The sequence below is a fragment of the Hemitrygon akajei genome, chromosome 8 (genome assembly GCF_048418815.1).
Source record: "Hemitrygon akajei chromosome 8, sHemAka1.3, whole genome shotgun sequence".
Classification (NCBI taxonomy): domain Eukaryota; kingdom Metazoa; phylum Chordata; class Chondrichthyes; order Myliobatiformes; family Dasyatidae; genus Hemitrygon; species Hemitrygon akajei.
The window spans coordinates 35,325,576-35,353,353 of NC_133131.1; the positions used below are offsets into that span (position 1 = coordinate 35,325,576).

Here is a 27,778-nt window from a genome sequence, read left to right on the forward strand (position 1 = left end):
AAATTACAAATTTTAAAATACATGAAACTGTAATAGTTTTTGGGTGTACTATTAAAAGTAAGGTCCATAATCAATCTGGAACTCACTTTCTGCTCAATACTTTGCTGAACGCTTTGGACTTCCATCATTAAACTAATTCCATTTTCTAGTCTCTCCTTTTTAACTTGCTCTATATCTGTGACTGAGCAATGCATGAAGAATTTTCCAAACATCCATAAGCCTTGACATATTTTATCACACAAGAAGAAATCTGATTATTGATTGGTGGGGCCACTAAATTTCTCACTTCATTCAATACTAATTGAAATATTAAAATTTAAATCAGCAAAAGCTTGCTCTAACTGATTTCATTATAGGCTTCAAAGTGTGTATACAATTTAGGAAGATCTATGGACGGTTTACATTTAAACTCATTGTTCAAATGTGTTTTCTTCCCCATTGGATTTTGGCTCTTACCTGTACAAGTAGGTGGTGTGGAATTCCAGAGTCCATTACTCAGGCATGTTATTGTGTCCTCTCCTACCAGCTTCAATCCAGAACGGCAGGTGTATCTGACTGATGATCCACAGACTGAGAAAAAGGCATGACAGACTAGAGGGATGGGTCCACAGGTTGCTATAAAAAAAAGGAACCAAAACTGTCATCAAAGGGAGTTTTAGAGTTACAGGGAATATCTGAGCAAACTTTTGTCAGTTTGTAAGCTGTGTCCTCATAGTGTCATATTGAACCAATGCAGCCATGAGTAACCTTAAATAATTTGTAGCTCATTTCTTTAACCATCTTTCAGACTTACTGAAATAAAATAGTTGACTCTTGCAGTCTGGGTAGTAATTCTGAAACATGAGATTAGGTGACTGTCAGTTCAAAGAGAAGAAAGGCAGACATTGATAACAAATTTCAGTATTCAGTGCCCTATAACTGAGAGAAAATATGTGTGAAGATTAGTGCTTCTGACATAATAGAAGGGTCATGACCAGCTCGGCAGCTGCTATCTCTGCAGTCCTCCATCCTTCTGAGACATAGGTAAACCACAGTAGGTGCTTCAAAGCACTTGAAAAATATTACCAATACTGCAAAATCCTTCAAATCAATTGTCAGGCCATATGAACCAAGGTTTGTGTCTTCTATGTGCTCAACACCCTTGACACTTAGGTCCTAATTAAGCTCGGTGACTGACTCGCACATGTTGTATTGTTTGGTTGCTCCTGAAATACATTTTATTTCAAGTTCTAATATTGCAAAGATTATGAAGTACACAGAAGGAATGATTTAAATGTGTTCCCATATCTTCCTTGAATGAGTGTGACATTGTCTTGGCCTGTGACTAGAAAGGAGAAGGAGCATTCTGGATAGTACGCAGAACCTCAAGGCCCTTCACTAAGAACATACAGTATTTAGCATTCAGCATAGATGGCCGAAGCAGTTCACCACCTCCCAGTCACACCTCCCGCTCACTCTATAAGATATTTGCTGCACCACAGAGTGAGTGGGAGGGTGACTAAGCAAAAAAGCCTCATCAGTGACTTCAGAACACAGGGCATAGAGTAGATATCTATAGTCCCCGAGGGGGCAAAGTGATGAAAAAGCAGACAAGTAAAATTGTTTTGTGGCCCTTGAATGAATAACCTTAGACTTGAGAGGATCTTTACATATAGAGTGAAAGAGGAACAGAATTAAAGTCAAATGGAATAGAGATTTTATAGAGTAGTTTAAAATGTCGAAGTTCTGGACAACATCCTTGAATCTGAATAATTTAACTGAGTTTTCCAGTGTTTATTTGATGGTATTTGAAGTACATAAGTTAAATATCAATCAATTCATTTTCTTGGAAGTGATCTAGAATGCATAGCATATTTTAAATGTTAGAAATAAGGCTTCTGAGAGGTGTGTAAATATTGAAGTTGAACAAATAAGCTCGACAAAGTGCAAAAGATTACCAAAATAAATAATTGGATGGATAAGCAAAAACTTGGTCATAGACTGAGCTTTAAAGGTGTGTTTGCAGCAAAAACAAGAGGACAATTAGGGAAGCAATTTTAAAGCTAAGTCAATGGTAGTGCTTTCAAAATTGGTGATAATCAAGAGGCACGAATTATAATTTACTTCAAAGGTAATTGTCAAATATTTTAGGGATACAATCATTTGTTTAGTTTTTGGGGCAAAAATGACTTCATTTGCTTCAAATTCCTGCTTGGAATTGCTGCCTATGGTCACTACACAACTGCATGTACCCTGGGCTGGTGTAGTAGGCCATTCATATTGGTCTACCGCACACTGCTGGAGTCTAGTGTTATGGACCAGACAATAGATGGGCCTTGAATAGTATATTGAGAAAGTCCTGTCATTGAGAGAATATAATGCTGGTGGTGTGCCTTGCCTTCAAAATAAAGTACATTTAAAATGTTTATCAAGTCAAGTCAAGTAACTTTTTCTCCCCTTCTACCTTGTAGTATTTTTTCCTACAATCCCCATTTAAGTCAATGCCTTAAGGTCTGACCTGGCCAGGAATCTGTGTGAAGTACATGAACCAACACAACACTGGGCCTGCCATTGGACTCCAGTGGCTCAACAAACTGACAGAATAATCATGGCAAATTGTTCAGCAAACCCTAGGCACAGTGCACATGCAGTCGTAAATCAGGGTGAACAAGAGTTCCACAAAGAGTATGATTCAAACCAATAAATCCAAACATCTAAACTAAGTGAAGGCTTAGTAGGGCCATACCATTAAACCTTTCTTTCCAGGCACTCAGATCTATCCGTGGTATGCGATTACATCTCTCATATGAATTTGGATTTGCTTTGAATGCAAATACATCCCTTGGAAGTTTCTCAATGCCGGTATTATCACAGATGGTGGCAGCTAATGAGACATGTTGAAGAGCCTGCCGTTGGTTAGCAGTAAAAACTCCTTCATTTTCCCACCAGAATCTGAAACACAAAGAAATAGGGGAAAGAATATTAGGAAGGATGAGAATATTTAGACCAATTTATGGAATCCCAACGAAACTGATTTCTGTTTGCTTGGAATCTTATCAACTGTGTCTGTCTATGTAACACAACCGAACAATAGTACTCATATAAATAAAACTTTAAAGACGTTATTGAGATACCAGGGAAAATTTCAAATTCTTTCTCTACCGGTGGACATTAAAAACTGGTCCTCACCGTCCCCTCGAAGGCAACTGGTGCAGGGACACAACAGGTATCTATGGAGGAAAAATAAATATATTGTGTGTAGTCATGATGATAGGACATCTTATGGTTAAAATATTCCAAAATGTCCAGTCATCATGCTACAAATTTTCAGAAGCTGCGGGGCAACATCTAACTTAATTGAAACTGGGTGTAGGCTTCATGACAGACGGTCTTCCAACTACCTATGACTGAAGGGATGGGATGATAGGAAGAAAAAATCCTAGAGTCACTTCATGTGCTCCAGCTGTCAGATAGGACTGAAATAGAATCAATGGAGACATAGAAAGTCAAAATAACTGCAAATGATGGAAATCTGAAATAAAAATAGTAAAATGATTGAAATACTCAACAGGACAGGCAGCATCTGTGGAGAAAGAAACAGAGATAATGTTTCAGGTCAAAGATTCTTCATCATAAAATAAATCAAAGTTTTGTAATTAATCTGTTGTGATGAAAAGTCATTAATCCGAAGAGCTAACTCCATTCGTGTTACTTAACCTGCTGACTATTTACAGCATGTTCCATTTTTTTTTGGTGTAGATACGTTTATTCTGCCTCTTCAAAAACCAATGAAATTACGTCTGTTGGTGACTCTGAGCTCCTCTCCAGGCTTGAGCCTCTCTCTGAGTGATCAGGAATAAAATTTAACAGTAATTGTTTAAAGCAACTCCTCAATGCTGGTGGTATGCAACTTTCAGATTTGAAAGGGACCAGGAATGGAAAGAGATCTGGCATTTTTCTCAGACTAACAAGTTTTTGTTTGTATTTCTGGCATCCTCTGTAGGGTCTGTCACAACATAAACACCACAAGGCTTGTGACTTGAATATCAAAGGATAGTTAAGATAGAGACTCAGGTGGAGTTGGATATTGATTCTGGAGGCCAAATCTGAGACTGTTTGAAAATGACAGTGTTTATGATAATCGGAAGTTGTTTGTGGTGAAGGTTGAAATGCCAGTGATAGAGGCGAGGGTGCCAGTCTTACCAACTTCTTTCCTATTTTTTCATTAATAGTTAAGATGCAAAATTTCATATTCTTGAAGGGTGAAATATTCCATATGCATGCTTGGAGAGTGGTATAGAACTGTTGAAGAAAATACATTGTAAAAGGAAACTGCTCGCAAAATGATACTACAACAAAAGGGCTGCATATTCAGAAGAAACTTAGGAAGTTTCAGAATGAAAACTAAGGTACAAGAATGTTGAAACAGCAAGAAATAGTTTAACAGAAGCAATAAATTAGGAAGAGGATTCTTATATATTTCAGTGTCAGCTACTAAACTGGTATGAACTGATACAAGAGAACAGAAGAAGGGTATTCAGCTTTCTGAGGCTGTTCCCTCTTTCAATAAGATCATAGCTGATTTTCTAACTCAATATTTTCCTGATCTTTCCCCATATACTTTGATTTTTCTAATATTTATAAATTTACTTGTCTCAGTTTTGAATGCATTTGATAATTATGCCTGAGGTAGGGAATACAAAAGATTCACTATTCTTTGAGTAAAGTGACTTCAAGTTCTTTATTTGTCAAAGGCATGCACACACAGGGTATAAATACCATAAAAAACTAATTTTTTTTGCACTTTCTGCACAGCACATTTCAAACAAGATGTATAATTAACATGATCTTAAACTAATGTAAATTATATCTAACTTACATGACAAACTAAACAGAAGAATATTAGCACAAGCTGGGAAGAGAGGGAAAGAAAAGTAATCCAAAGTAGTGTTAGGGTTTTTCAGGTCATTTCAGAAATCTGATGTCAATGGGGAATAAACTGTTGTTGAACCTTAAGTGTGGGTTATTAGGCTTCTGCACTGCCTACTTGATGGCGTTTTGGAGAAGGGTGCATGGTCCAGTTGCTAGCGGTCGTGGACAATGCTTTTTATTTCAATCCAAATGTGGCTGACTTATTTTGTGAATGTGGTCAGGTGAAATATCCTCCTCATATCTGCAATGACTATGAAATTTCTCTGTGCTTCAATGAGATCATTACTCATTCTTTTAGATTATAAAGAGTAGATGCCTAGCTTACACAAATTCACTCAAATGACTGGATTAGGTTAGAAACATAGTGACATAGAAAACCTATAGCACAATACAGGCACTTCGGCCCATAAAGCTGTGCCAAACTGTTAGGGTCCAGTCCGGAGCCCGCCTTCCGGGTCTTGCCCCAGTCTACGGACTCCGGGCCTTGCAGCTAGCCCTCCTGTCACCTGGAGCCATTGGATCATCCTGGCTTAAGGAGGTAAACCTGTCGCCTATTAGGGGGCAGGTGTTTATAAGGGGCTCGGGGACTGAGCCTAGTTGGGGGGGTTGTCCTGCTCTGAAGCTGGTTTAACCTGCTCTGTACCTGGTCTGCCGGCTCTGAACCTTGCTCTGTCCCTGGTCCACCGGCTCTGAACCCTGCTCTGTACCTGGTCCACTGGCTCTGAACCCTGCTCTGTACCTGGTCTGCCGTCTCTGAACCCTGCTCTGAACCCAGTTCTGCCCTGGTTGCCGCCCTACTCGGAATCCTGCTCTGCCCTGGTTGCTGCCCTGAGCCGTATCCTGCTCTGCCCTGGTTGCCGGCCTGCTCGGAATCCTGCTCTGCCCTGGTTGCTGCCCTGAGCCGTATCCTGCTCTGCCCTGGTTGCCGGCCTGCTCGGAATCCTGCTCTGCCCTGGTTGCCGGCCTGCTCGGAATCCTGTTCTGCCCTGGTTGCCGGCCTGCTCGGAATCCTGCTCTGCCCTGGTTGCCGGCCTGCTCGGAATCCTGCTCTGCCCTGGTTGCCGGCCTGCTCCGTATCCTGCTCTGCCCTGGTTGCCGGCCTGCTCGGAATCCTGCTCTGCCCTGGTTGCTGCCCTGAGCCGTATCCTGCTCTGCCCTGGTTGCCGGCCTGCTCGGAATCCTGCTCTGCCCTGGTTGCTGCCCTGAGCCGTATCCTGCTCTGCCCTGGTTGCCGGCCTGCTCGGAATCCTGCTCTGCCCTGGTTGCCGGCCTGCTCGGAATCCTGTTCTGCCCTGGTTGCCGGCCTGCTCGGAATCCTGCTCTGCCCTGGTTGCCGGCCTGCTCAGAATCCTGCTCTGCCCTGGTTGCCGGCCTGCTCGGAATCCTGCTCTGCCCTGGTTGCCGGCCTGCTCGGAATCCTGCTCTGCCCTGTGATGCACCATCAATAACTCACGCCGAGACTTAGGAAGTGAGATATCGGCTTTTATTGACTGAAGAACAACACTACATCCTGGGGAAATGAGGGAGAGCAGCAGGCCACAGTCGCCTTTATACAGGGGTCTGTGGGAGGAGCCACAGGGGTAGTCAGCAGGGTCTTGGGAGGAGCCACAGGAGCAGTCAGACAGGTATATCTAGTTCACCACATTCACCCCTCCTTTGTTTAAAAAAAAATTCCCAAGTATATTTACAGGTTAAGTCGATCAGGTGGTCGAATCGTTCGCTGCGATTTACGGAGCTCCAGCTGCAATTGCACAGGAGCCGGAGGTGATGACGGCACAGGTGCCGGAGGTGGTGTGTGCTCCGAAGGCGGAGAGTGGGTTAATTCTGTCCCAACAGGAGGTGTCAGGGATCCCTCGCGTGTGAGCGAGGGCCCAGGAACAGACGCATACGGAGTCTGTGTGGGGCACGGTGCGCGCGGAGTCACTTCGGGTACAGGGTGCAAAGTTACCGTGGAGTGCTCGGGGTAGTGGTCTGCTGCTCCGGCGGGCGCCAGGTCGCGGACAGAGACCGTGTCCTCCCGCCCATCAGGCAAGACCACGTAGGCATACTGGGGATTAGCATGCAGGAGGTGAACCTTCTCGACCAGTGGTGAGTACTTATTACTCCTCGCATGTTTACGCAGCAGCACTGGCCCCGGGGACGTCAGCCAAACTGGCAGGGTGGTCCCAGTGACAGACTTCCTGGGAAAAGAGAATAAGCGTTCGTGAGGGGTGGCATTGGTGGACGTACACAACAGGGAGCGGATAGAGTGGAGTGCCTCAGGGAGGACCTCCTGCCATCGGGAGACCGGCAACCCTTGTGACTTAAGGGCTAAAAGTATGGCCTTCCACACTGTGGCATTCTCCCTCTCCACCTGGCCATTCCCCCGGGGATTATAACTCGTGGTGCGACTAGTAGCTATGCCCCTAGCAAGCAGGAACCGGCGCAACTCGTCACTCATAAAGGAGGACCCTCTATCACTGTGGACATAGCAGGGATATCCGAACAGAGTGAAGAGCTGGCGCAGGACTTTTATGACCGACGTGGTAGTAGTGTCGGGGCAGGGAACGGCAAAGGGGAATCGCGAGTACTCGTCAATAATACTGAGAAAGTAGACATTGCGGTCGGTGGAGGGAAGGGGGCCCTTAAAGTCAATACTCAGTCGCTCAAAAGGGCGGGTGGCCTTGACAAGCTGCGCAGTGTCAGGACGGTAGAAGTGCGGTTTGCACTCAGCGCAGATCTGGCAGTCCCTGGTCATCGTCCTGATGTCCTCCAGGGAGTACGGCAGGTTCCGGGCTTTAATGAAGTGATAAAACCGGGTGACCCCCGGGTGGCAAAGTTGGGCATGAAGGGCATACAGCTGGTCGAGCTGGGCACTAGCACACGGTCCCCGGGATAGGGCATCAGACGGTTCATTGAGCCTGCCAGGCCGGTACAGGATATCGTAAGTATAGGTGGAGAGTTCTATTCTCCATCGCAAAATTTTATCATTTTTGATTTTGCCCCGCTGTTGGCTGCTGACATGAACGCAACCGAGCGCTGGTCGGTCAGCAAGGTGAACCTTCTGCCGGCGAGATAGTGCCTCCAGTGCCGAATAGCTTCCACTATGGCTTGGGCTTCTTTCTCCACCGTGGAGTGCCGAAGTTCAGAGCCTTGAAGGGTACGGGAAAAAAACGCCACTGGCCTGCCTTCCTGATTGAGGGTAGCAGCCAGCGCGACGTCAGAGGCGTCACTCTCTACTTGGAAGGGAATGGTCTCGTCTACCGCATGCATCGTTGCTTTGGCAATGTCCCCTTTAATGCAGCTGAAGGCCGCGCGGGCCTCGGCGGAGAGGGGAAAGGTGGTAGACTTGACCAGGGGGCGGGCCTTGTCTGCGTAATGGGGAACCCATTGGGCGTAATAGGAAAAAAAACCCAGGCACCGCCGGAGGGCCTTGAGAGTAGTGGGAAGAGGGAGTTCTAACAGGGGGCGCATACGGTCGGGGTCAGGGCCAATGACCCCGTTCTCCACGACATACCCAAGGATAGCGAGTCGTGTGGTTCTGAACACACACTTGTCCTTGTTATAAGTCAGGTTCAAAGCATCGGCCACCTGGAAAAAACGTTGGAGGTTGGCGTCATGGTCCGACCAGTCGCGACCACAGATGGTGATGTTATCTAGATAGGGAAATGTGGCCGTCAGTTTGTACTGGTCCACCATCCGGTCCATCTCCCTCTGGAAGACCGAGACCCCATTTGTGACACCAAACGGGACGCGCAGAAAGTGATAGAGCCTGCCACCCGCCTCGAAGGCGGTGTAGGGGCGGTCCTCTGGGCGGATGGGGAGCTGGTGATAAGCGGATTTCAGATCAATTGTCGAGTACACCTTGTACTGAGCTATCTGGTTGACCATATCCGCGATGCGGGGTAGGGGGTACGCGTCAAGCTGCGTGAATCTATTGATGGTCTGGCTGTAGTCCACAACCATCCTATTTTTCTGCCCAGTCCGAACAACGACCACCTGGGACCGCCATGGGCTTGTGCTTGGCTCAATGATCCCCTCCCTGAGCAGCCGCTGCACCTCTGAATGAATAAAGGCCCTGTCCCCCGCACTGTACCTCCTACTTTTAGTTGCCACAGGTTTACAGTCGGGGGTCAGGTTGGTGAACAGCGATGGGGGAGGGATCTTGAGGGTGGAGAGGTTGCAAATAGTGTCAGCAGCACAGCTATCGACATGGTGCTGGGCGGGATGTGGGGTTCGGGGTGTATGTGCGTGTGGTAACGGAGTATATGGCGAAGTCCCACCAAACTGAGGATTCCTGACAGTAAGTGGTGGGTGGGGCCCGTCATATGCCATAGTCACACTTTCGAGATGGCTCTGGAAGTCCAGCCCCAATAGCACAGGTGCGCACAGTCGAGGCATGACCAGGAACGCAAAGTTCCGATATTCTGTGCCCTGCACCACCAATGTCGCTACACAACCCACCCGGATGTCTGTGGAATGCGACCCTGAAGCCAAGGTGATCTTCTGACGGACCGGCCGTGTCACAAGTCCGCAGCGTTTCACTGTGGCCGGGTCAATAAAACTCTCAGTGCTGCCCGTGTCAAACAGGCAGCTAGTCCTGTGCCCCTCCACCAGGATGTCCATCATCGACCTTGCGAGCTGGTGCGGAGCGCTTTGATCGAGGGTCACGGAAGCCAGCGTAGAACGGGGCGTGTCGGGGGCGGGGCCTGGTGACGCCGGCAAAGATGGCCGCTCACATCCGGGCATGCAAGATGGCGACTCCCAGGTCGCACACGGGTAGGTAGGGGCGGGGCCAGGTGACGCCGGCAAAGATGGTTGTCCACATCCGGTCATGCAAAATGGCGGCCCCCAGGTCTCAGACGCGGCGCTGCTCGACCCCGGGCGCGGTTTAGATTTACAGACCTTGGCGAAATGGCCCTTCTTCCCGCAGCTGGAACAAGTCGCTTCGCGCGCCGGACAGCTTTTCCGGGCATGTTTCCGAAGCCCACAAAAGTAACAGAGTTTCGTACCTGGCGAATTCGTGGGGTTTGAGATACCGCGACTGGCAGCGGCGTTGGCGAATTCGCTCGGAACCGGGGAATGGCTCGGTTGGACTTCTTCGGCGTACAGTTGCGCAGCCTCTATCGAATCGGCCGTCTCTATCGCGGAGCGTAAGGTAAGATCAGCTTTTTCCAGCAGCCGCTGGCGGATACACACTGACCGAACCCCAGTCACAAAAGCGTCTCGGACCAAGAGTTCCTTATGCTGTTCCGCTGTGAGCGCTTTGCAGTCACAGTCCCGCGCTAGGGTCAGTAACTCGCGGAAAAATTCAGCAGTCGACTCCGTAGGCCGCTGTTTTCGCGTTGCCAAGCGGTGCCGTGCATAAACTGGATTTACTGGCCGCAGGTACTGTCTTTGGAGGGCGGCAAGCGCCTCCTCGTAGGTGGATATGTCCCTGATGAACGAATAAACTTTTGGGGCGACCCTCGAGAAGAGAAGTTTGTGCCGAACAGCCGAGTCGGTGGCACGAACCTCCTCTAAGTACGATTGGAAGCACACCAGCCAGTGTTCAAAGGCAAGAGCTGCTCCAGGGTCTCGGGGGTCCAAGTCTAGGCGTTCTGGGCGTAAAGCGGTTTCCATGTTGTAACTTTCAGTCAATAAAATTGATGCACCATCAATAACTCACGCCGAGACTTAGGAAGTGAGATATCGGCTTTTATTGACTGAAGAACAACACTACATCCTGGGGAAATGAGGGAGAGCAGCAGGCCACAGTCGCCTTTATACAGGGGTCTGTGGGAGGAGCCACAGGGGTAGTCAGCAGGGTCTTGGGAGGAGCCACAGGAGCAGTCAGACAGGTATATCTAGTTCACCACACCCTGGTTGCCGGCCTGCTCAGAATCCTGCTCTGCCCTGGTTGCTTGCCTGCTCGGAATCCTGCTCTGCCCTGGTTGCCGGCCTGCTCCGTATCCTGCTCTGCCCTGGTTGCCGGCCTGCTCGGAATCCTGCTCTGCCCTGGTTGCCAGCCTGCTCGGAATCCTGCTCTGCCCTGGTTGCCGGCCTGCTCGGAATCCTGCTCTGCCCTGGTTGCCGGCCTGCTCAGAATCCTGCTCTGCCCTGGTTGCCGGCCTGCTCGGAATCCTGCTCTGCCCTGGTTGCCGGCCTGCTCCGTATCCTGCTCTGCCCTGGTTGCCGGCCTGCTCGGAATCCTGCTCTGCCCTGGTTGCCGGCCTGGTCGGAATCCTGTTCTGCCCTGGTTGCCGGCCTGCTCAGAATCCTGCTCTGCCCTGGTTGCCAGCCTGCTCGGAATCCTGCTCTGCCCTGGTTGCCGGCCTGCTCAGAATCCTGCTCTGCCCTGGTTGCCGGCCTGCTCGGAATCCTGCTCTGCCCTGGTTGCCGGCCTGCTCGGAATCCTGCTCTGCCCTGGTTGCCGGCCTGCTCGGAATCCTGCTCTGCCCTGGTTGCCGGCCTGCTCGGAATCCTGCTCTGCCCTGGTTGCCGGCCTGCTCGGAATCCTGCTCTGCCCTGGTTGCCGGCCTGCTCGGAATCCTGCTCTGCCCTGGTTGCCGGCCTGCTCCGTATCCTGCTCTGCCCTGGTTGCCGGCCTGCTCGGAATCCTGCTCTGCCCTGGTTGCCGGCCTGCTCGGAATCCTGTTCTGCCCTGGTTGCCGGCCTGCTCAGAATCCTGCTCTGCCCTGGTTGCTGGCCTGCTCGGAATCCTGCTCTGCCCTGGTTGCCGGCCTGCTCGGAATCCTGCTCTGCCCTGGTTGCCGGCCTGCTCGGAATCCTGCTTTGCCCTGGTTGCCGGCCTGCTCGGAATCCTGCTCTGCCCTGGTTGCCGGCCTGCTCGGAATCCTGTTCTGCCCTGGTTGCCGGCCTGCTCAGAATCCTGCTCTGCCCTGGTTGCCGGCCTGCTCGGAATCCTGCTCTGCCCTGGTTGCCGGCCTGCTCGGAATCCTGCTCTGCCCTGGTTGCCGGCCTGCTCGGAATCCTGCTCTGCCCTGGTTGCCGGCCTGCTCGGAATCCTGCTCTGCCCTGGTTGCCGGCCTGCTCCGTATCCTGCTCTGCCCTGGTTGCCGGCCTGCTCGGAATCCTGCTCTGCCCTGGTTGCCGGCCTGCTCGGAATCCTGCTCTGCCCTGGTTGCCGGCCTGCTCGGAATCCTGTTCTGCCCTGGTTGCCGGCCTGCTCGGAATCCTGCTCTGCCCTGGTTGCCGGCCTGCTCGGAATCCTGCTCTGCCCTGGTTGCCGGCCTGCTCGGAATCCTGCTCTGCCCTGGTTGCCGGCCTGCTCGGAATCCTGCTCTGCCCTGGTTGCCGGCCTGCTCGGAATCCTGCTCTGCCCTGGTTGCCGGCCTGCTCGGAATCCTGCTCTGCCCTGGTTGCCGGCCTGCTCGGAATCCTGCTCTGCCCTGGTTGCCGGCCTGCTCCGTATCCTGCTCTGCCCTGGTTGCCGGCCTGCTCGGATGATGCACCATCAATAACTCACGCTGAGACTTAGGAAACGAGATATCGGCTTTTATTGACTGGAAGAATAAACAACACTACATCCTGGGGAAAATGAGGGAGAGCAGCAGCCCACAGTCGCCTTTATACAGGGGTCTGTGGGAGGAGCCACAGGAGCAGTCAGCAGGGGTCTGTGGGAGGAGCCACAGGAGCAGTCAGCAGGGGTCTGTGGGAGGAGCCACAGGAGCAGTCAGCAGGGTCTGTGGGAGGAGCCACAGGAGCAGTCAGACAGGTATATCCAGTTCACCACATCGGAATCCTGTTCTGCCCTGGTTGCCGGCCTGCTCGGAATCCTGCTCTGCCCTGGTTGCCGGCCTGCTCAGAATCCTGCTCTGCCCTGGTTGCCGGCCTGCTCGGAATCCTGCTCTGCCCTGGTTGCCGGCCTGCTCGGAATCCTGCTCTGCCCTGGTTGCCGGCCTGCTCGGAATCCTGCTCTGCCCTGGTTGCCGGCCTGCTCGGAATCCTGCTCTGCCCTGGTTGCCGGCCTGCTCGGAATCCTGCTCTGCCCTGGTTGCCGGCCTGCTCCGTATCCTGCTCTGCCCTGGTTGCCGGCCTGCTCGGATGATGCACCATCAATAACTCACGCTGAGACTTAGGAAACGAGATATCGGCTTTTATTGACTGGAAGAATAAACAACACTACATCCTGGGGAAAATGAGGGAGAGCAGCAGCCCACAGTCACCTTTATACAGGGGTCTGTGGGAGGAGCCACAGGAGCAGTCAGCAGGGTCTGTGGGAGGAGCCACAGGAGCAGTCAGCAGGGGTCTGTGGGAGGAGCCACAGGAGCAGTCAGACAGGTATATCCAGTTCACCACATCGGAATCCTGCTCTGCCCTGGTTGCCAGCCTGCTCCGTATCCTGCTCTGCCCTGGTTGCCGCCCTGCTCGGAATCCTGTTCTGCCCTGGTTGCCGGCCTGCTCGGAATCCTGTTCTGCCCTGGTTGCCGGCCTGCTCTGTATCTGTTCTGTCTGGTTGGTCTTGTTCCCCTGCTTCTCTCGTGCGCGCTGGTCCCGCTGTTCCGCCTTATTCGCCTTGCCCGTGCTGTCACGCTGTCAGTTGCCTTTCCTAATTTACCGGTGTATCACGGTAGTTCTGCTGCTCATCCTGGACCCAGCTCCCTTCTGTTCCCTTGCCTCCGTTGGGTGAGCCAGGCTGTTGCCGTTATCCCTCGGGTAGTTCTGTCCCTTCCTGTCCCTTGCCTCCGTCGGAGAAGCCAGGCTGTCTGCGATTGCCCGGTGGATGGACTCTGTCCCCTTCCTGCCCCTCACCTCTGATCGGTTGTGCCCCGCACCTGCCCAGGTGTCCGTGCCTTGCCTAGGCCTCCGTGTCTCCACCTGGGAGGCGGCCTTGACCAGGATCCATGCGGCCCACCCTGAGGACTCCTACCCTTTCCATCCATTGCTCCCTATGGGTTGTGCCCACACCTGCCCAGGGTTCCGCGTCTTGCCCGGGCCTCCGCGTTCCTGCCTGGGAGGTGGCCCTGCCCAGGAGTTATGCACCCACCCCGGGGGCTCTTCTGCCTGCCTGAACACTGGGATCCTCCTGCCCAGCCTGAACTTCAGGATCCTCCTGTCTGCCACGAACTCTGGGATCCTCCTGCCCCACCTGACCTCTGGGATCCAGCCCCACCTGCATTACCCCTTGCATGCCATGGCATCCCCATCCTGTCCTACCCCTAGTACTTCAGTGCCTGCGTCCTGCATTTGAGTCCATTCCATGTCCGCTCATGACACAAACATGTCCTTACCTTACAAATAACCTAGGTTTGCCCATATCCTCTATTTTTCTGAGCTCCATGTGCCTGTCCAGGAGTTTCTTAAAAAAACCCTATCGTTTCCGTCTCCACCAACGTTGCCGGCAGCCCATTCCACACACTCACCACTCTCTGTGTATAAAAAACTTACTGCTGACATCTCCTCTGTACCTACTTCCAAGCACCTTAAAACTGTGCCCTCTCGTGTTAGCCTTTTCAACCCTGGGAAAAAAGCCTCTGACTATCCACATGATTAATGCCTCTCATCAACTTATACACCTCTATCAGGTCACCTCTCATCCTCCGTCGCTCCAAGGAAAAAAGGCCTAATTTACTCAACCTATTCTCATAAGGCATGCTCCCCAATCCAGGCAACATCCTTGTAAATCTCCTCTGCACCCTTTCTATATTTTCCACATCCTTCCTATAGTGAGGTGACCAGAACTGAGCACAGTACTCCAAGTGGGGTCTGACCAGGGTCCTATATAGCTGCAACATTACCTCTCGGCTCCTAAATTCAATCCCATGATTGATGAAGGCCAATGCACCATATGCTTTTTTAACCACAGAGTCAAAGTTTTAGTGAGCAAGCTTCTTTGTCAATTAGTGCGGCAGTAGCCAGGAATTCATTTATGATGTGCGGTTGGCAAGATAGCTCTTGTTGATTTGGGGAGAAAACTGAAAGCTGGGAGATAGCCATGTTGATGTTATAAAAAGTGCATAAAAATGGTGCAGGTGTCAAAAGTTAAGTTCTAGAATCTAGATTTCCTGGAGTACTGGAGGATTGCATGACTGGTGATGGTCCATTGTCAGAAAGGAAATTCAAACAATGTACAATGAACAAAGTAACAGGAAGGTCAAGTCTTGTGTAGGCGGTTGATATTTGATACATTTTTGTGCACACCAAGATGAAAAGGTTAGATAATTGTTACAAGTAGGCAGGCATCAAACAGAGCAAATGATCGAGAACATGAAACCAAAACTATGCTTTACTGCTAGTGCTGAAACTATCATTGGAACTAAAAGCTCAGAACGCAGCTGTTGAAGTATTTGTTCTACAGAAAAATCAAAAGGATGCCAGAGATGCCAAGCAGGAGATGATAGATTTGGGTAACAAATAGAAATGGAAAAAAAAAGCCTAGAACTTTCAGGTGATTTGGTGAAGATTGTCATGACAAGCAAACAATTATGCTGTAAATTGAGATGACTTGGTCAGGAAGTTGGTTTGTAATAATCCAGCCTGTGACAATAATGTGCCTTTGCAAAACAGAAAAGAAATGTTGACAAAACTTTCTCATCGAGACCCAGAGATTTTCTTTTAGCGTGTCGCACCAGACAGTCAGCCATTCTTGTCTGGTGCGTAGTGTCAAGATTGGTTTCCTTTCTGATTAAGCGGGTCACAATATGAATGTTCCTGACTCGGCCTTTTTTTTTATGAGGCCGAGTGGCTAGCTCAATGCTCAACCCGGCACGGATGGAAATTGTGCTTGGGGGGAGGGGGGTGGCCTGACTTGGATTCGAACTCAGGAGCCTTCGCTCCGGAGTCCGGCACTGATGCCATTGAACCAGGGATAAAATCTTAGGTTGAAAATACAAGCACTAATATATACTCAGTGGCCACTTTATTAGGTAGAGGAGGTATCAACTAAAATGGCCACTGAGTTCACTTCTGTACGTTCATGGTCCTCTGCTGCTGTAGCCCATCCACATCAAGGTTTGATGTGTTGTGCATTCAGAGATGCTCTTCTGCACACCACTGTTGAAAAGGATGGTTATTTGAATTACAATCACCTTCCTTTCAGCTTGAACCAGTCAGGCTACTCATCTGACCTCTCTCATAAACAAGGCATTTTTGTTGAACCACCACCTGCTGGATGCTTTTTTCGGTTTCTCGCACCATTCTCTGTAAACTCTGGAGACTGTTGTGCATGAAAATCCCAGGAGATCAGTAGCTTCGAAGATACTCAAACCACCCTGTCTGGCAACAACCATTATTCTGCACTCAAAGTCACTTAGATCACATTTCTTTCCCATTCGGATACTTGGCCCGGGCAGTATCTGAACCTTGACCACGTTCGCATGCGTCTCTGCACAGAGCTGCTGCCACATGCTTGGCTGATTAGACATTCGCACTAACAAGCAGGTGTTGAGGTGAACATTATAAAGTGTCTGCTGGGAGTTGATCAGGCTTGTTCGTACATCAAATTTATCATTTAATCAGTAAAGAAACCAGATGATACTTGCTCATTGACTATCAACCTTTGCAGACTATACTCCCCATACGTGAGAAATCCTAGCAGCTCAGTCCAACTCAGCTTTGAAACTTGCAAAGCATTCTGAGGCTTCCTTGTTGAGAAGTCAGTAACAATTTGCCTCTACATTCAACCACCAGATCTATATCTGGAATCTCTTGCACATTGGCTGGTACAAATGAATTGGGCTGAAGACCTGTCCCTGCTGTATAGTTCTGACTCTACGAAAGATAAGGTCCTAATGTGAACACATAGGATGACTGTGGATATGTAAAAAGATTTGACACGGTCGACAAGGGCTCAGGAGCCCATTTCTATGTTGTACAACTCTGTGACTGATTTAACCAACAGGGTTGGCCAGCAAAGAAGTGGTCAGATAGGGTGTCCAGTCAGAATCCATTAAAATGCAAACAAAAGTTACAGAGGCTTTCTAGGTGTTCATGGAATTGCATACCCCTGAACAACCAGGTTAGGAGGAAAGTATTGAGAGCAAAGGATAGAAAAACAGTGTGAAAAGGAGAAAAAAGTACCTTGCATATTTTCTGCCTACTGCTGCATGAGCAGTGTGTATCTTGTTTAATGCTATTTAAAACACCGTTATCTGTCATCCTTTACTGTAAGTGAAGTGGGTGAATTACAATTGTAACCGATCAGCTAGTCCCTGGATCAGCTCAATTCTGGTGATCTAGTTTCCAATAAAAGGACTGTATTAAAAGTTTTAATGCTTCTGTTACCTGTCTCCATCTCGGAGGTTCTTGTATTGTTGTCCTATCAAGCAGGCGAACAATGGTCCCACCCTGCCACCTTCCACAAAAGGTTCAGAGATTCCGCCAACCCACACATCAATGTTCTCTGGGGTTCCATACAGTTTGAGAAGATTAAATGCAAGTTTCTTATTCTTGAGGACAAGTGAAAGAGCAGAGAGATCTTCTGGTGCAGATAATCCACAGAACCTTCGCCAAGCATTGTAACCTGGATTCAGGGTGGAGAAATGGAAGTTAATCATTGTGTTCATGAGTTAAGATAATCAGAACCTATTTTAACAAATATAGAGTGCAAAGTCACAGATTTAGTAGAGTTGCAGTAAAGTCACAGGCAACTAGCTACAGGTTGGATTGAAAGAGCTGAATTAGCAACTCAAGCCTTTCACTGAAATCAGTATCTTCTATTACCTTGAAGACCATGGTCCCTGGAACGCTGGATATTAATGGATGATAGGTCCCGATTCATCCCATGTTGTGGTACAACCAGCTTCTCCCTCAGCTCATCTGGCATCATTGCAGTCTGGGTCTGCAGCTTGGTTGGGCTAGCACACAACCCACGCATGATTGGATCAATTCCTCCTAAATAACAACTTAGTTATTTTCACTTGTATTTAGTCCCTGCTTATATTTAAATGAAAAGGGGTTTTAAACCAGATACATTAAAATATAATAGCATAAAATTGGCTGAACATGATGTAGTTAAATCATAACAGGACCATAAGGCATAGGAGCAATGTTAGGCCATTCAGCCCATCATGTCTGCTCTACCATTTAGTCATGGCTGATTTGTTTTACTTCTGTCCCATTCTCCTGCCTTCTTCCTGTAACCTTTGACACCCCTAATAGTTAAGAAGTTATCAACCCCTACTTTAAATGTATCTAAAGACTTGACCTCTACAGCTGTCTGTGGCAATGAATTCCACAGATTCATTACATTCTGGCCAAAGTAATTCCTCTTCATCACTGTTTTCAAGGGTTGTTCTTCCAATCTGAAGTTGTGTCTTCTAGTCCTAGACTCTCCCAAGAATGGAACATGTCCTCCACGTCCATTCTAACTGGGCCTTCCAATATTTGATAGGTTTTATGAGGTCCCCCCTCATTCTTCAAAACTTCAGTGTGCACAGTCCCAGAGCCATCAAATGGTCCTCACATGTTAACCCTTTCATTTCTGGAATTATTCTCATGATCCACTTTTGGACCATCTCAATGCATTCCTTTCTTAAATAAGGGTCCAAAACTGCTCACATGCTCCAAATGCAGTATGACCAATGACTTATACAGCCTCAGCTTTACATCCTTGCTTTTATATACTAGTCATCTGGAAATGAATGCTAACATTGCATTTACCTTTCTTACCACTGATTCAATCTGCAAGTTAACCTTCAGGGAATCCTGCAAGAGAATTCTCAAGTCCCCTTGCACCTCTGATATCTGAATTCACTTCTGATTAAAAAAAGCCTAAACAGGAGAGGGTGGAATGTATTCCAGGACATTGAGGAAATCGTGGGGCACTGATCGTATCTTTGTATGGCTTTTGGATAGCTAGTGATGCCAAAGGTAGCAGAATAGCAAGTGAAACCCTTCTTCAAACAAAGGGACTAAGGAAGAGTCAAGCACTACAGATTGGCCAATTTGAACTCATGGGTAGAAAAGATTCAAGAATCATTGATTAGACAGGATTAATAGTCACCAGGAGGAAAATGGATTAGTTAAGGCAAGTAAGCATGGGTATTTTAGGAGCAATTTCATTGAAATATTTGATGAGGAGGCACTTAGAATTGTTGAGGAGGACACAGTGTGGGTAATGTACACTGACATTCAGAAGCTTTTGATAAGGAGTCATATCACAGGCTTAGCAGGAAAATCAGAGCACAAATCATAAAAGAGACATTTACAGTATAGTTAGATATCGGCAAAGTGACAGAGAACAGAGGGTCATGATAATTGTTGTTTTTGTTCTGGAGGCAATTTCCAGGGACCAGTGTTGGGGCCTTTCCTTTGTATGAACATTATTAATGAGCTGGACTTGACTGGTAACAGACAGACAGACAGATAGACATACTTTATTGATCCCGAGGGAAATTGGGTTTCGTTACAGTCGCACCAACCAAGAATAGTGTAGAAATATAGAAATATAAAACCATAAATAATTAGATAATAATAAGTAAATTATTCCAAGTGGAAATAAGTCCAGGACCAGCCTATTGGCTCAGGGTGTCTGACACTCGGAGGGAGGAGTTGTAAAGTTTGATGGCCACAGGCAGGAATGACTTCCTATGACGCTCAGTGTTGCATCTCGGTGGAATGAGTCTCTGGCTGAATGTACTCCTGTGCCTAACCTGTACATTATGGAGTGGATGGGAGACATTGTCCAAGATGGCATGCAACTTGGACAGCATCCTCTTTTCAGACCCCACCGTCAGAGAGTCCAGTTCCACCCCCACAACATCACTGGCCTTACGAATGAGTTTGTTGATTCTGTTGGTGTCTGTTACTCTCAACCTGCTGCCCCAGCACACAACAGCAAACATGATAGCACTGGCCACCACAGCCTCATAGAACATCCTCAGCATCGTCCGGCAGATGTTAAAGGACGTCAGTCTCCTCAGGAAGTAGGAGTCACAATTTCTAAACTTAGTAGATTGCAAACTGCAGAGAGTTTAGTGACAGATTGAAACCAGATATGGAACAGATCATGGAATGAGCTTATATTTAGAAGATAAAGTTTAATGCAGATATATGTGAGGTTTTGTATATTTTTTAAGGAAGAATAATGAGAACAATGTAGAATAAAGGATATGTTCAATAAAGGTTGCAGGTTTGTGGTATCTGCCAGGGGTAGTGGTGGTAGCAGGTATAATAAAAACATTCATGAGGTTCTTAGATAGACATGTGAAGATGAAGAGAGTGGAGAGATAAGGACTATGTCAGCAGAAGGGATCAGGCATCATTAGCTTAATTCATTTGGCACAAGATTTGGCAGGGGAATGGGGACCAGAGTGATAGTGCTGAGGATGAGGTAGTTGGTTTACAAACAAAGGCGATGTGTACCGAGACTTCTACCAAGGAGAGGTTGATGACAGGGTAAAATTACAGTCAACAGGATGAGCTGCGATGTAACAGGCAGACAAAATTGAAAAGAGTGAAATCAGGACTGAAGGTGTTACGTTTGAATGCACCCAGTATACGGAATAAGATAGATGAACTTGTAGCACAGTTACAGATTGGCATGCATGATGTTGTAGGCATCACTGAATCATGGCTGAAAGAAGATTACAGATGAGAACTTAATGTCCAAGGGTACACATTGTATTGATAGGCTGGAAGGCATTGGTCTGTCAGTAAAAAATGAAATCAAATCATTAGAAAAAGGTGACATAGGGTTGGAAGGTGCTGAACCATTATGGACAGAGCCAAGGAACTGCAAAGGTAAAAAGACCCTGATGGGAGTTGTATACAGACCCCCAAGCAGTAGTAAGGATGTGGTCTGCAATTTACAATAGGGAACAGAAAATGCATGACAAAAGGGCAATGTTACAACAGTCATGGGGTATTGCGTTATGCATATAGCTTGGAAAAATCAGGAAGGTGTTGGATCCCCAGAGGGGGAGTTTCTGGAATGCTAATGAGATGCCTTTTTAGTGCAACCATTGGTCGAACCCGCTCAGGGGCTCAGCTGTTCTGGATTGGGTGCTGTGCAGTGAACTGGAATTGATTAGAGAGTTTAAGGTACAAGAACCCTTAGGGCCAAGTGATCATAATATGATCAAATTCACCCTGACAGCTGAGAAGAAGCTAAAGTCAGATATATCCGTATTACAGTGGAGTAAAGGGAATTACAGAGGCATGAAAGAGGAGCTGGCCAGAATTGATTGGAAAAGAACCTTGGCAGGGATGACAGCAAAGCAGCATGGCTGGAATTTCCGGAAGCAATTTGGAAGGTTTCAGCAGTTACATTTAACGTCAGAGAAATGTGCACAATATGCATCCTGAAATGCTTTTTCTTAGTCAACAACCACGAGCCCATGGTATTACAGGAAAGATTCGAGCATGGATAAACATGCCCCAAAGAATGAATGACAGTTAAAATATTAGTACCCCAAAGCACCCCCCCTCGCTTGCCCCTCCCATACACAAGCAGCAGCAAGGCAACGGCCACCTGCCCCTGCCCCCACCACCCCAGGATATTCTGAAGGCAAGATGATGCAACTGTGGCTAGCAGGAGAAGTCAAAGCCAATATAAAAGCCAAAGAGAGGGCATATAATAAATCAAAATTAGAGGGAAGTTAGAGGATTGGGAAGCTTTTCAAAAAACCAATAGGAGGCAACTAAAGAGTCATGAAGACGGTAAAGATGGAATACAAAAGTAAGCAAGCCAATAATATTAAAGAGAATTCCAAAAGTTTCTTCAGATACATGAAGTGTAAAAGAGTGGCAAGAGTGGATATTGTATTGCTGGAAAAGATGCTGGAAATGGAGTAATGGGGAGAAGGAAATGGCGGATGAACAGAATAAGTATTTTGCATCAGTCTTGACTGTGGAAGACACTAGCAGTATGGTGGATGTTCCAGGTGTCAGAGGTCATGAAGTGTGTGAAGTTACCATTACTAGGGAAAAGGCTTTTGGGAAACTGAAAGGTCTGAAGGTGGATAAGTCACCTGGATCAAATGCTGTACACCCCAGGGTTCTGAGAAAGGTACCTGAAGGGATTGTGGAGGCATTAGTAATGAGCTTTCAAGAAACACTAGATTTTGGAATGGTTTAGGAAGACTGGAAAATTTTAAATGTCATTCCACTCTTCAAGAAGGGAGAGACATAGAAGAAAGATTACTTTAGGCCAGTTAGTAGTTGGGAAGATGTTGGAATCGATTGTCAATGATGTGGTCTCAGGGTACTTGAAGGCACATGATAAAATAGACCGTAATCAGCATGGTCTCCTCAAGAGAAAATCTTGCCTGAAAAATCTGTTTGAATTCTTTGAAGAAATAACAAACAGGATAGACAAAAGACTAATTGGTTGATATTGTGTACTTGGATATTCAGAAGGCCTTTGACACGAAGCTCCTTAACAAGCTATGAACCCATGGTATTACAGGAAAGATTCTAGCATGGATAAAGCAGTGGTTGATAGGCAGAAGGCAAGGAATGGGAATAAAGGGAGCCTTTTGTGGTTGGCTCCCGGTAACTTGTGGTGTCCACATGTGTTGGGACCAATTTTTTTTACGTTATATGTCAATGATTTGGATGATGGAATTCATGACTTTGTTGCAAAGTTTTCAGATGATACAAAGATTGGTGAGGGGCAGATAGTTTTGAGGAAGTAAAAAGGCTACAGAAGGACTTAGACAGATTCAGAGAATGGGCAAAGAAATGGCAGATGGAATACAGTATTGGGAAGTGCATCATTGTGTACTTAGTTAGAAAAAAATGACAGTGTAGACTATTTCCTAAATGGAGAGAAAATACAAAAATCTGAGGTACAAAGGGACTTAGGAGTCCTTATGCAGGATTCCCTAAATAAAGGTTATTTTCAGGTTGAGTCTGTGATGAGGAAGGAAACTGTGATGTTAGCATTCGCTTCAAGAGGACTAGAATATAAAAGCAGGTATGTAATGTTGATACTTTACAAAGCACTGGTGAGGCCTCACTTGGAGTATTGTGAGCAGTTTTGGGCCCCTTATCAGAGAAAAGATGTGCTGAAACTGGAATACAAGGAAATCTGCAGATGCTGGAAATTCAAGCAACACACACAAAATGCTGGTGGAACGCAACAGGCCAGGAAGCATCTATAGGAAGAAGTACAGTCAACATTTCGGGCTGAGATCCTTCGTCAGGACTAACTGAAAGAAGAGATAGTAAGAGATTTGGGAGGCAGAGATCTGAAATGATAGGAGAAGGCAGGAGGGGGAGGGCTGAAGCTAAGAGCTGGAAAGGTGATTGGCAAAAGAGATACACAGCTGGAGAAGGGAAAGGATCATGAGTGTGTGATATACTGCATCCAGTGCTCCCTGTGCGGCCTTCTATATATTGGTGAGACCTGATGCAGACTGGGAGACCATTTCGCTGAACACCTATGCTCTGTCTGCCAGAGAAAGCAGGATCTCCCAGTGGCCACACATTTTAATTCCACGTCCCATCCCCATTCTGATATGTCTATCCATGGCTTCCTCTACTGTCAAGATGAGGCCACATTCGGGTTGAAGGAACAAGACCTTATATTCCGTCTGGGTACCCTCCAAACTGACTGGCATGAACATTGAATTCTCTAACTTCCGTTAATGCCCCCCTCCCATTCTTACCCCATCCCTTATTTATTTATCTATCTATCTATTTATTACTTTTTCCCTTTATTTCCTTCTTTGTTCTCTCTCTGTCCCTCTCACAATCATTCCTTGCCTGCTCTCCGTCTCCCTCTGGTGCTCCCCTCCCCCTTTCTTTCTCCCTAGGCCTCCCGTCCCATGATCCTTTACCTTCTCCAGCTCTGTATCTCTTTTGCCAATCAACTTTCCAGCTCTAGATTCATCCCTTCCCCTCCTGTCTTCTCCTATCATTTCAGATCTCTCCCTCCCCCTCCCACTTTCAAATCTCTTACTATCTCTTCTTTCAGTTAGTCCTGACGAAGGGTCTTGGCCCGAAACATTGACTATACTTCTTCCTATAGATGCTGCCTGGCCTGCTGCGTTCCACCAGCATTTTGTGTGTGTTGCTGAAACTGGAGAGGGTTCAAAGGAGGTACATGAAAATTATTCCAGGATTGAATGGTTTTTCATATGAAGAGCTTTTGATGGCTCTGGGCCTGTATTCAGTAGAATTCAGAAGAATGAGGGGTGACTTAATTGAAACCTATTGAATGGTGAAAGGCTTTGATAGAGTGGGTGTGGACAGGATGTTTCTGATGATGGGAGAGTCTAAGACCAGAGGACACAGCTTCAGGAGTGAGGGGCATCCTTTTAGAATGGAGATGAGGAGGAATTCCTCTGCTAGAGAGTGGTATATCTGTGGAAGTCATTGCCACAGGCAGCTGTTGAGGCCAAGTCTTTATTTATATTTAAGGCAGAGGCTGATAAATGCGTGATTGGTCAGGGCATGGTCAGGGCATGAAGGGATATGGGGGAAGACAGGAGATTAGGGCTGAGAGGAAAAATGGATCAGATGGTGGAGCAGACTCAATGGGCCAGGTAAGCTACTTCTGCTCCTATAGTTTATGGTGTTAATATCACACGTGGACGAGCCTGTTTATGTTCTGTTCTACTGTATGCTCTCACTTAGAAATTGTTCTGTGAACCCCTTTTGACACAATCACTAAACACAAAGATGCAGTAACATTTTAAACTGATTGTTACATTGACTACTGATAATTTGTATGTGGAATAATAATGTTGAAGACCTTCTTTAATTAAATTCTTTGGAGTGAACAAAGTGTTGTGCAGGAGCTTGCTGGGATAGCTTGAATCCTCCTGGTAATTTTCATTGTAACGTTTCACAACTGGTTGGATGGTGACATGGCCAAAGCGCATGGCAGCTGTGGCAAAAACATTAGAAAGGCTGGGATCGGCAGATTCATCATAGCCTTGGTACTGGGAGAGGTACTTCTCTGTTGCATGCTTGCCAATTACCCGAGGAATATAATCCCTGTAGGTCATAATCTATCATAGAAAAAGCAGAAAGACATTGTTAAACACTTGTAATAAATTGTTTTAGTCGTCTCTTCCAGTACTTATTTTAATTCAGTTTTGAATTGTCATTCTGAAATAAGTCTCCTCTCTAGCGAGCATGGACCAATAAAGTGAGGGAGGGGGAGGGTAGGGGCTAACATTACTAGCTTTATTTTTCAGTCATTCCTGCTTCATTTCTTTTTCAGCTAAAACCAAACATTCTTCTTTGAATTAGTCAGAAAGTTAAGATTCCATTCTCCAGCCCAGTTTGCTGGCTGAGTCTGCAGGAAATTCAGTAAACAGAATGGCCTGAGCTGGCTTTCTGATTCTGTATTCTGTCAACTGCAAGGGCAGTTTATTTTTCCTACAGCTTACCTCTGACCCTGCCTCAGCTGTTCAGCTGGTAAAATCAACGTTCGTGCTTAAATCACCTCCAGCCCAAATTATTCCAGTGCTCTCCAGATTAATTTTTATATCTCTGTCCCATCTTCCAGTCTCTTAACTCACTCATTCAGGCATTCTCCGACCTGCACCCTGTCCTCAACGCAAGTGCTCCCACACGTCGCTCATATCTTAAACTGATTTAATTTGACACCTGGGCCCAGAGTTAATTAATAAATTTAAAATGATTAACTTTGTGATTAAAATATTTTATGGTTTTGCTAATTACTGTCTATACATTATAACCTTTTTCAGTCTTACAATCCATCAATCATTACAATGCTCTGTCTCTGAGTGGTACATAACCCTTCTTTTGGCTTCATCTGTGGAAACTGTGTTTTCAGCTGTCTCATTTCTAGATTGCAGAAGTACCTTCTGCCAGCTCAGCTCCTTCTCACTTTTTAAGCCCTTCTTTAAAAACAACACAGGACAAAGGTTCAAAGGTTAAAGACAACAGGAGCATGAATAGGCCCTCAAGCTCCTAGGGCAACCCTCCCCCCCCCCCCCCCCACCCAACCAATATGGTTTGCCCAAGGCCCTATCTCTTCATGTCAAGGCCCTCAAATTTACTGATTGTTCAAAAAAATGTATCTACCTCCCCTCAATTACTCTCAATGATCTGTCCTCCATGGATTCCAATGATTTACTAACCTCTGCAAGAAGAAATTCCTATGTACCACTGTTTTAAATGACTTTGTAACTATGTCTCTGCCTTCAAGACTCTTCTTCTCAACACTTTATCATGTCACCTTGTTTCATTAAGTCATCTGTCATTCTTCTAAACTACAAATAATACAGATCCTAAGGTGTTCATGATACAATAATTACCACATCCCAGGACAATTCTCTCATTCCAACACTCACTTTACTTAGCCCCCTTCATTCCAGCACTTCCCTTCAGATATCTCATTTCCTTTGGCATTACTTATTTTTTGCTGGTCTTATAAAACACCTGGATACATTTGTGATCTGGTAAAGTTGTGCTTAAAGTGATATACTCTTTCCAAAAAACACTCTAGGTGGAATGATCCTCAGTTTTCTGAATGCACTGGTGTCCTTAAAAAGATGTACAGTATAATCATGCTGAAGGGAGAACTTCAACATTTTATCACTCCAGAGTTAGAACTTGGAGCTGAAACATTAACTCTGCTTCTCTCTTCACCTTTGGGTATTTGCAGTATTTTCTGTTTTATTTCAGATTTACACAATCTGCTGTATGTTACTTCTGGATTATTGCTTATTCCCTTGCCACTACTCTTCCAGAAAGGGCAAGCTTGAAGAAGCTCTAATCTTCTTTCCGATGGGATTTCAATTTGTTTCTTTTATCTCAATCGACATCTCTTATTTCCGCTTCCCTTTTTTGCTTTTGATAAGGTGTTTACCAGAACTTCTCCCTGCCCCATACCACTGAGTTCTCTTTAAGGATCGTTGACCTGAGACATCAGCTTTGCTTCCCTCTCAGATACTGTTTGATCTGTGGGATAGTTTGAGCATTCTCTGCTTACATCCCTTAATTTTTAAAGAGTTCACCCATGAGAACTGCTTCACATTTTAAGCATTAGAAACTCTGTGGGAAAGTCCAGTCAAAACAATATGAAGATGGCCTGGACAAGTCATTAAACAAGAATAACAGAATTGGATAATTCTCACCTTCACCACTAACCAGAACAGGGTATGCCAAATCTCTGGTATAGAACCAAGCAAGCAATGCCTTATTTCCACTGTGTGTGGGCCATCTGTATTATCAATTCCCTGCCCAAGAGCTGGAGATGAAAGTCCCTCACCCAAACACAAACTTAAAATATTGCATCTTTACAATGCAAAGTAACCAAGATGAGGAACATGGTCAAATACATAAAGTTGGAGGCAGGCACAGGTATACAGTCTCACACTTGCAGTACAAACACACCAAAATAGATTAATATAGTAAAAACAAGATGGAAAAATAAGGTGTTTTGACCTCTTTCTGCATCTTGGAGGTTGCACAATACAATCAATATGAAATTGCTGAACGATCCTAGAAATCAATCTTTATCAATTAGTCTACAATAGCTCCAGATATATAGGGATAAAAAGATACAGTATTGACAAGCTGTGGAAACATAATTGTAAAAACCCCCCCATCAGTGTCCAGCATTTTGTCCTTACCTGTTGAAGTGCTCCAATAATTTTCCTTGTTTCTTGATAGATAGTTTCTCCACTCCAGTGAGGGTTCAGTCTCTTCAACTTCCTAGCTAAACGATTGTGCTCCCGTAGAAATATTGTATGGAATGACAACAGCCCCATGTTTTCATTTGCACGGGCATCACCTACAGGAATGAGAATTGTCTATTATTTTCACAAGGAGAGAAACATGAAGAGAATAACACATGTACAGACAAGATTGAATTTATGCCATGGGTATTATCCTTAGAACCTAAAATAATTAAATAAGCAATTGATAGCATACATAATGTAGTATATTGTGTTAATATCATTTGATGTGCTATATGAGATAAATGTACTCTCTTTTGCGTCTTTGTCCCTGAGGAACAATG

At 46.5% G+C, this 27,778-nt stretch overlaps 1 protein-coding gene across 3 annotated transcripts in view; it reads right to left on the reverse strand.

Moving 5' to 3' along the window:
• LOC140731789 (myeloperoxidase-like) overlaps positions 1 to 27,778 on the reverse strand; it is an 85,525-nt gene that overhangs the window by 4,414 nt on the left and 53,333 nt on the right. For all 3 annotated transcript variants that reach the window (XM_073053592.1, XM_073053593.1, XM_073053594.1), the window contains 6 exons: positions 27,390 to 27,550; positions 24,533 to 24,791; positions 17,554 to 17,724; positions 17,116 to 17,353; positions 2,726 to 2,931; positions 457 to 615 (listed from right to left, as the gene is read on the reverse strand). In XM_073053592.1, the coding sequence (XP_072909693.1) occupies positions 457 to 615; positions 2,726 to 2,931; positions 17,116 to 17,353; positions 17,554 to 17,724; positions 24,533 to 24,791; positions 27,390 to 27,550 (1,194 nt within the window). The remainder of the gene's footprint in view (positions 1 to 456; positions 616 to 2,725; positions 2,932 to 17,115; positions 17,354 to 17,553; positions 17,725 to 24,532; positions 24,792 to 27,389; positions 27,551 to 27,778) is intronic.